The sequence below is a fragment of the Phyllopteryx taeniolatus genome, chromosome 1 (assembly GCF_024500385.1).
Source record: "Phyllopteryx taeniolatus isolate TA_2022b chromosome 1, UOR_Ptae_1.2, whole genome shotgun sequence".
In the NCBI taxonomy this organism is placed as follows: domain Eukaryota; kingdom Metazoa; phylum Chordata; class Actinopteri; order Syngnathiformes; family Syngnathidae; genus Phyllopteryx; species Phyllopteryx taeniolatus.
The window spans coordinates 48,070,192-48,079,794 of record NC_084502.1 but is presented as its reverse complement, the minus strand read 5'-3'; the positions used below and the strand labels follow the sequence as shown (position 1 = coordinate 48,079,794).

At 44.6% G+C, this 9,603-nt stretch overlaps 1 protein-coding gene across 2 annotated transcripts in view; it reads right to left on the bottom strand.

Annotated features, from left to right (window-relative positions):
- Positions 1 to 378: 378 nt before the first annotated feature.
- tubgcp3 (tubulin gamma complex component 3) overlaps positions 379 to 9,603 on the bottom strand; it is a 36,730-nt gene continuing 27,505 nt past the window's right edge. For both annotated transcript variants that reach the window (XM_061799375.1, XM_061799381.1), the window contains exons 13-23: positions 9,513 to 9,603; positions 9,320 to 9,428; positions 2,395 to 2,584; positions 2,083 to 2,287; positions 1,874 to 2,009; positions 1,699 to 1,787; positions 1,408 to 1,539; positions 1,183 to 1,323; positions 986 to 1,102; positions 811 to 905; positions 379 to 733 (exon numbers count right to left, since the gene is read on the bottom strand). The exon at positions 9,513 to 9,603 is cut by the window's right edge and continues 20 nt beyond it. In XM_061799375.1, coding sequence (XP_061655359.1) covers positions 667 to 733; positions 811 to 905; positions 986 to 1,102; positions 1,183 to 1,323; positions 1,408 to 1,539; positions 1,699 to 1,787; positions 1,874 to 2,009; positions 2,083 to 2,287; positions 2,395 to 2,584; positions 9,320 to 9,428; positions 9,513 to 9,603 — 1,372 coding nt within the window. In that variant the 3' untranslated portion in view covers positions 379 to 666. The remainder of the gene's footprint in view (positions 734 to 810; positions 906 to 985; positions 1,103 to 1,182; positions 1,324 to 1,407; positions 1,540 to 1,698; positions 1,788 to 1,873; positions 2,010 to 2,082; positions 2,288 to 2,394; positions 2,585 to 9,319; positions 9,429 to 9,512) is intronic.

Here is a 9,603-nt window from a genome sequence, read left to right as displayed (position 1 = left end):
CATCAAAGCGACAGTGCCTCTATGCCACCTGCGTGATCCATGCCATAGTTCACATAAAACCCAAGCTGCCAAAGTGGCTAGTGGGAGAGGCAATGTTACCGGCCATTGTTGACATCCACCGGCATGTGGCTAGTTGGCCGATGTTAATGTAAAGCCCCGCATGTGGCCATAGTTCAAAAAGTTGACCTGATTGAGCAGAATCAATGTGATATTTGGATTCAGCAATCTCGCAAAAATTGTCCTAAGCAATCTTGGAAAATGAATTGTTGTTGACCAGTGTTATTGAAGCCTGTTGACAAAATACGCTCTCCCCCACAAGTACGCGTCACCACACCGACAAGCCGGTTTGTAAAACTGCCTAACTGTAATGAAATTGAGTCAATTCAATTGTTTTAATAACTGCTCCTAAAATATGAAAAATATAAGGCATAAATGTAACGTACATGCATATATACAGTACATGTGTGTTGGGGCATAAGCAATTTTCTCATCAGTTTGACAGTTTCCTGGAGCTGGCTTCCACTGATTTGTCCTCAATTGGCTCCCAATATTGTCAGATTGTTCATTACAGCGCACAAGAGCTCCACCAAGGCACGACATTATCTTGAAATGACGTGCTGGTTGTCTGGTCTGTGATGTCATACTAAATGTTCCAATAACTAAAGGTCAGATATTGGACATCCGTCGCCCCCGTGTGGCTCCTATTGATGCTCGCAGCCTTGGTTCTCTGGCCCTGAGCACAAAACAGTTAGGAGCGTGTTGAGACCTCAGCAAGAGAAGTGCTGTGTCCAGTACTGGGCTCAGCCATACCTGTAGTGTTCATTGAAGTCAAGTCTGAAGCTGAGGAAACGAAGACTCTCATCTGAGCTGGTGGTCAGCAGCACCAGGAACTGCTGGACAATACTCTTGAGAAGAGCAGAACAAGGAGAACATGACAAAGGGAGAGGACAAGCAGGTGGTGGCTTTATGCAGGAAAGCCTGCTACCTGGTAAAAGTGTGTGAGGATGCGCAGCTGGGAACACATCTTCGGTATGGTTTCCTGAAACTCCCGAATCCTCCTCTTCTCCTCTGCTTCCTGTTCAGCTGTCACCCCCCACTGACCCTGAACGACAAACACACACATGGTTCCAGTACCGTGCACAGTGTAGCTTTTTGGTGGTTTCTCTCTCTTGGCTGTCCCACCTCCTCCTCATTCTGCTGTTTCTTCTCCTCGAACTGCAACTGGAGGGCCAGCTCCTCCAGCGCAGAGCGGTAGAGAGAGTCCTGAGCATTCTGGAACCCGATGATTTGGTCAAAGATGGCCCTCAGTTGGTTCAAAAGAGACTTCAAAAGGAGGGTGGAAATCATGTATGGATTACAATAAGCTATTTTATGTGATATTTTCCACATCCAGTACTATTATGTTACCCTGCTGTTATTGTCCAGCAAGCATCTAGAGATGATGGTGTCGAGGAACACTTCATGGGCAGCAATGATGTGATCTAGGTCCTGTGCTTGCTGTACTTTATTCCATAACTCATCCCAGGAACACTCTAGCACCTATGAAGACATGAGAGAAGATATATATGGGAAGCCTCTGCCCTATTAATAACGGTCACACCTCGGTACAGTCCGCAGGGGTCCATAGTCGATGGATTAGTCTTGACTTAAAATGCCCTTTAAATGAGATGACTGCAATAGCCTCGCTAATGGCCTGACCTCGAAAGTGATGTAGTACTGCATTTGGTGGATGAAGTGGACCATCTCAGACGCCAGGATGTGGCACTGATGCAGCACGCCAGAGAGCTCTGTAAGGGAAGTGAACACCAAAGATCAACCTTGTAAGGGATGTTGCTAAGTTACTTTTTGAAAACGCTTTTGTGTGTTTACAAACCAGGCATAGTTTTGAGTAGCTTGGCATTACACATCTGTCCTTTCCAGATGTCAGTTAGTGTGTACTCCATCCTCTTGGCCCGCCACAGGAAATTAAAAACACGCAGGTAGTGGCCCATACATTCCCGAGTAAAAACCTGTTATACACAGCTTTATGAACACAAATGCAAGACAAACAAATGTGTCAACAATTATGTGTACGTGTGTTACCGTAGTAAGTGGCCCATCAACGTGGTAGTCCAGACTGAATACATCCCATCCAGTATCGCCAGGAGACACCTCGAGCAGTCGCACATCCAGCCGCTTGAGGATCACCACGTTGTCATACTGGGCGTTTGTTGCTCTGATGGCCGTTTCTAAGATACCTGTCAGGTTGTGTTGGTACAAAGTGGTGGCGGGTCTTGCCAGCTCTGGTCTTAAAAAAAAACATTTGTGCAGCTGTCCAATTTAATTCCACCACTAAATGTCTCCATTATTGTTCTTGAAGGGCAACAAGACAAATACAAATTATTTGCTGCTTACTTGAGCAAGTCCATGAGGTGTCTGATGAAATCTCCCTGGCCCAACAGCAGGTATCTCCTCATGGCCTGCAGGTGCTCCAGCAGCAGGTAGTTCCGGTTGAGGACGTCCAGCAGGTATTTACTGGTGTCAAAGTAGGCGGCGTCAATCTTCTCCTGAAATGCCCCCTCCAGGTCCGACAGCAGTTCTGCTGCTACAAGAGAGAAGGCAGGGTTGGTTTAAATGCTTATGTTGAACGTTAATTCCCACAAATGAAAAATCAAATGATGTGTTGTGATTGCGCCAACTGAGATACTTATAGTTTAAAACATTTTGTGTAACCATGACAATGTAATTCCAATAAATGAAACTGAAAGATTCCCATTGGAAATTAATGGAGAGCCCTTGAAAAAGAGATCACGACTCCCTTTTTCCAAGGCACACAATACCTACTTTGTTCAAACGCTTCTGCTCTTTATGTCGAAATGTAACTTTCCCTCTTGTTTTATGTTAACATATCAACTGATAATGTCAGCGATTCTAATTTGAAATGGTACCCAAGAACATGGCAAAACTTTGCTCTATCTTTGCGCTTTTTGTACTTAGGTTGGTATCTTGCTATTTGTTAGTATACCCAATGATAGCATTATACCTACACATCTCAGTAGGCTTCAGATCTACTGTATATACAGTGCCGTGAAAATGTATTGGCCCCCTTCTCAAATACTTGCATACTTTCCCCACTTTAATGTTTAAGATCATCAAACAAAAGTAAATACACAGTTATAACCCAAAAAAAATAAAATACTGGTGACCAAAAAGAACATAAAGCCTTGTCTTACTCTTGCAAGAAAAAAAAAAAAAAAAGTAATAATAATTTTAAAAAAAAATAAAAAAATAAATAAAAAAAAGAAAAAACATCTGAATGACGAAGACTTTTGGGAGAATATTATATGGACTGACGAGATGAAAGTTTAACTTTTTGGAAGGTGTGTGTCTCGTTACATCTGGCGTAAATTTCAGAAAAAGAACATCCTACTAGCAGTCAAACATGGTGGGAGTGTGATGGTCTTGGGCTGTTTTGCTCCTTCAGGACCTGGACAACTTGCCGTGATTGATGGAATCAGGAATTCTGCTCTTTAACGTTAAATCCTGAAGGAGAATGTTCAGTTTGTGACCTCAAGCTGAAGCGCACTTGGGTTCTGCAGCAGGATAACGATCCAAAACACACCAGCAAGTCATGTTCTGAATGGGTTAAAAAAACAAAGTGAAGGTTTTGGAGTAGCCTAATCAAAGTCCAAACTTGAATCCGATTGAAATGCAGTGGCATGACCTTAAACAGGCCATTCATGCTCGAAAATCGTCCAATTTTGCTGAATTCAAACAATTCTCCAAGGATTAGTGGGCCAAAATATGTCCACAGAGATATGAAAGTTATATAAAACACTTTTAGTTGTTGCTGGTGGCTTTTTTCAACATAATTTTAAGTTAACTTGGGTCGTATTTGTCTGATATTTACATTTGTTTGATGATCTTAAACAAAGTGGGGAAAATATGCAAAAATATAAGAATTTGAGGAGGGGGTCAATACTTTTTCACGGCACTGTATCATGTCAATTGAAGCACGAGATAGAGGAAAAACCCAAATCTGTAACTGAGCATAGACATTCAGCACTCCATCCATCCATTTTCTGAGCCGCTTCTCCTCACTAGGGTCGCGGGCGTGCTGGAGCCTATCCCAGCTGTCATCGGGCAGGAGGCGGGGCACACCCTGAACTGGTTGCCAGCCAATCGCAGGGCACATACAAACAACCAACCATTCGCACACACAGTCACACCTACGGTCAATTTAGAGTCTTCAATTAATGCATGTTTTTGGGATGTGGGAGGAAACCGGAGTGCCCGGGGAAAACCCACGCAGGCACGGGGAGAACATGCAAACGCCACACAGGCGGGGCCGGGGATTGAACCCGGGTCCTCAGAACTGTGAGGCTGACGCTCTAACCAGTCGCTCTAACCGTGCCGCACATTCAGCCCTATTTACTGAATAAACAATCAATGTAAGAAGACATCAGAATCACCTTTATTTGCCAAGTATGTCCAAAAAAACACACAAGGAATTTGTCTCTGGTAGTTGGAGCTGCTCTAGTACGACAACAGACAGTCAATTGACAGAGAACACTTTTGATACATAAAGACATTGACAAAAAACAGTCACTGAGCAATAAAGGGTTGCTAGTTATCTGGTAATGCCGGTACATTTTTTATTTTATTTTTTTTGACAATTTGACAGTATTGGTCAACAATAGCTGCAAATAGTGCAGCGTGGCGAGACTACTACAGTGAGTGCACGAGTAATACATAATTGGCCCCACAGAAATGTGACAACGAACTCAAGTCAAAGAATTGCCAGCATGTTGTAATGGAATTGTAGGTTAGGTGTCTAAGAATTTGATTACAAGAGGGGAGAAGCTGTTGGAATGTCTGCTAGTTCTAGTTTGCATTGATCAGTAGCGCCTACCTGAGGGAAGGAGCTGGAAATGCTGGTGACCGGGACGTGGAGGGTCCGAGAGGATTTTGCATGCTCTTGTCTTAGTTATGGCAGCGTGCAAGTCCTCAAGGGTGGGTAGGGGGGGTACCGACAATCCTTTCAGCAGTTTTGATTATCCGTTGCAGTCGGAGTTTTTCCTTTTTTGTAGCATCACCAAACCAGACTGTGATGGAAGAACACAGGACTGATTCGATGACCGCTGTGTAGAACTGCCTCAGCAGCTCCGGTGGCAGGCCGTGCTTTCTCAGAAGCTGCAGGAAGTACATCCTTTTTGAGGACGGAGTTGATGTTGGTCGCCCATTTCAGGTCCTGAGAGACTGTAATTCCCAGGAACTTGAAGGTCTCGACGGTTGACACAAGGCAGCTGGACAACGTGAGGGGCAGCTGTGGCGAAGGATGCCTCCTGAAGTCCACGATCATCTCTACAGTCTTGAGCGTGTTCAGCTCCAGGTTGTGTCGGCCGCACCACAGCTCCAGCCGCTCCACTTCCTGTCGATATGCAGACTCGTCACCGTCCTTGATGAGGCCGATGAGAGTGGTGTCATATGCAAACTTTAGGAGTTTGACAGCCGGGTGCGCTGAGGTGCAGTCGTTCGTGTAGAGAGAGAAGAGCAGCGGAGAGAGGACACAACCTTGGGATGCCCCAGTGCTGATGCTGCGTATGGATGAGGTGGCCTCCCCCAGCCTCACCTGCGGTGTCCTGCTCGTCAGGAAGCTGTAAATCCACTGGCAGATGGCAGGTGAGACACTGAGCTGGAGAAGCTTTGATGAAAGGAGTTCAAGGATGATGGTGTTGAACGCTGAGCTGAAGTCCACGAACAGGATCCTCGCGTAGGTCCCTGCACTGTCGAGGTGTTCTAGGATGAAGTGCAGTCCCATGTTGACTGCATCTTCCGCAGACCTGTTCGCTCGGTAGGCAAACTGCCGGGGGTCCAGCAGGGGACCTGTGACGCTCTTGAGGTGGTCCAGCACGAGACGTTCAAAGGACCTCATGACCACAGATGTCAAGGCGACAGGCCTGTAGTCATTTAGACCCGAGATTGTAGGTTTCTTGGGGACTGGAATGATGGTGGAGCGTTTGAAACAGGATGGTACTTCGCACAGTTCCAGAGATCTATTGAATATCTGTGAGAAGACTGGAGCGAGCTGGTCCGTGCAGACTTTGAGGCAGGATGGGGACACATGGTCTGGGCCTGCCGCTTTGTTAATCTTTTGTTGTTTGAAGACGCGTCTCAAATCCTGTTCGTGGATGGTTAACGCAGAAGTCGGTGGTGTGATTGTGGTCGGTGGTGCGGCTGGGTGGGTATGGGGTGTGAAAGTGTCCTTTTCAAATCTGTAGTAGAAGGTATTCAAGTCGTTGGCTAGTGTGCTATTGTTCTCAGCTTGGGGGGATCGTCGCTTGTAATTGGTCAGTGATTGGAATGCATGCCAGACTGATTTAGAGTCGTTAGCGCAAAACTGTTTTTCCAACTTTGCTGCATAGTTCCTCTTTCCAATGTTAATTTCTTTAGTCAGCTGGTTTCTAGTGGGATTATACAGGGCACTGTCCCCGCTCTGATATGCGTCCTCCTTAGCTTGGCGAAGCTGCTTAAGTTTGGGTAACAAAACCCCCCCGCTCAGTCATTATTTCCAACAGAATAATTCTACAAGGGGCAATGAAAACGTAATGAGCCCAATTTAATTTAAGATAGTTATTGATTCTCCCTAAAATTTTCAGTTTGTAATTTAAATACTTGTTTGAAGGTTTATTTTATATTTTGTTTAAGTCTGTCCTCTTCCTGTCAGCAATTTTGGAAATGACGTCATTGTTGAATGCCCGTCAGAAGCAGATAGCTGTGATTGATTTTCTTGCTTCGGAAGGGGAACTACCACTAAACATTTTCAAAAGGTTGCAAAATGTGTATGGGGTTAGGATTATGTCACCAATGATGAACCATGAAGGTGATGTCACCAGTGGTGACTTTGACATTCTCTCATCAGTGCCTCGACCCAGCACTATTCCCAGGAATAACCACTCAAGATGGTCTGGCGCTCCTTTGCCTGTCACAGAGGTCGTTCAAAGCAGGCTCTTGTTCTTCACCTTTGAGCCTGGACTCCCACTTTTTGACTGTGCTGTAGCCTATTGCAGCTTCCTTATACACATTTTGCAACCTTTTGATCATGTTTAGTGGTGGTTCCCCTTCCAAAGCAACCACAGCTCTCTGCTTCTGATGGGCATCCAACAATCAGAGTCCTTACACTTTTTTAGCAATAGTTTTCCATGACTTTTCCAAAACCTTGCACATGATTTCCAAGACCGAAAAAGTTTTGTTCGCAAATACAGTGGACCCCCACATACTCGCAGTTCGGCAACCACAGATTCACCTATCCGCTGATTCATTTTAAATTTTTTCCAATGTTTTTATTTATTTTTCTTTTTTTGGGGGGAGGGGCATATATATATATATATATATATGAGGCGTAGTAATTACCTTGTTATTTTGTTGTTCAAACATGGTTACTGCTATACGCGGTTCCAGCCAGACCAATGTGTACCAAATCACCCAATCACTTATTATGGTGTTTTGCTAATTCATAACAGGATAGCTTAGCAATTAGCATCATGCTTTTCCGTCTTTTCCTACCCAGTCCTCACCCTCCCTTTGTCCATCCATCCATTTTCTACCGCTTATCCAAGGTCGGGTCACGGCTGGCGTGGGAACGCCTCGGAATCCCCCCGGAAGAGCTGGATGAAGTGGCTGGGGAGAGGGAAGTCTGGGCGTCCCTGCTAAAGCTACTGCCCCTGCGACCCGACCCACCCTTTGTGATAATGTAAATGATACGTGTAAGAAGCATGGTCGTAATAAAATAGTGTGCACCCAAGCAGCTTTTTTAAAACAATATAGTGTTTATTTCATCAAATTCATTTATGAAATTTGCGTCACGGTGGCCAAACACAGTGCCGTATTTGCTGGTAATGTCAGATGCTGGATTCCCCCCCAGCCCCCCAACGATCGGTTATACTGCCGTAACGAGTCACCATTCAGTGATTTCCATAACAAAATACGGACGTTCCGTAGCATTTGTCAGCTCTCTAAACACAAACAAACAGGCAATATAACAATACTTTCAGACATATAATCTTCAAACTGAAAAAAAAAGTTTTATTAACAATATTCGATCGTGACTTCTACTTTCTTTGTTACTCCGTGAGTATCTCATCTCATTGCGTGCACCACACTGCCCCTCAGAGGTCAAGACGTGCACAGCAGTTACTTTATGTAACCCATTGGTTAATAATAAATGGGTCAGTTTTTCCTCATAGCTACTGTTGCTGATTATTGTTCTGTTTGAGTAAAATCACTTGATGAATACTTCTTTAACATTCCATGCTACAAAGTAAGTAAAGTATGTATGATTATTTCTGAAATTGGATTGGACCGATATCAGTATCAGCCAAAACTCAAGGCTGCAATATCGGTATTGTAATGGAAGTGTTAAATTGGATAGGGACATCCAATCCGCCGACATAGCTTAGTTAATAGCATTGCTCCACTTCGCTTTGGAGCACAACCGGTGTTGGGTACTCGCGGAGCGGTCGGCCGCCTCCTTTGTCAGTCCGGAGCAGGGAGGAAGAGTGGCCGCCGCACACATGGGATGCTCCGTGTGATGACGGCTGAGTTGGACCATGAGTTTCAATTTTTCTGCGGGGCAGGTCAGCCGAGGAGGTGCAGTTTCTGTTTACTCCCACAAGTGGCAACCGTAAGTGGAGCAGGAAAAGGATGACCCTGATTGGCTGTTGTCACGCATATTCCCGCCGTGTTAGTCCGAGGAATTACACACACAGCTGATCACCGAGATCGATGGCAAATTTATCATGCTTTTCGATCATATAATTGCCCAGTCCTAATTTAAACTACAAACCGTGAACATTTCGATAAATAAATAAATTTCAATTATTAGCGAGTAAAATTGTGACTGCCCCTCATATTAATGAGCAAATAAAATTGAAACACCTGTCAGTATGATGCAGTTCACAGCAAAATAGAGCCACAATAACATATTGTTTAATGAATAGGTCTCTATCAGAGTACAAAAAAAAACAAAAAGAAAAAACGTGAACATTATTATCTTTGTAAAAGTGGTGGGATGGTCCATGAGCCACAGAAGAATCCGCCAGTGGCAGACAGAAGTGTGCATTTAGGATCCCCCCCTCTTTTGTTAGCTGTTTGGTCTAATGAGGGAAAGGTTATGTCCTTCAACACAGACAGTAAAGCTGCAAATCCCACAGATGGGGTCATTAGCTAAGTATGCGTGATTGATAGAGAAGACAAGGACAATGAGCGGGAAGAGCATTGATCACGGACACCCACCAAAATGTGTCAATGTAAAATATAAATATATCCAAACAACTCCTACCATCTTTGGGTGTGTCTGTAGATTTGGACGCTGGTGTGATTTTGCCAGGCGGCGTTCTGTCATGACAAACTTGGTGCAGGAAGTTGATGGATTTACCAATCAGCAGAACCTGAAGGGGGTGTTAATAAGAAGTGGCTGATGACAATATAACAATATGCCCAAGTTCCTCTCAGTGTAAGACATGCGTATATACCTTGCGAGCCTGGTCCATGGTGATGAACGAAGGGATCATTGACTTTCTGAGAGAGTACTTGTCGTGCCACAGGCGATCGGTTTTCACGTTT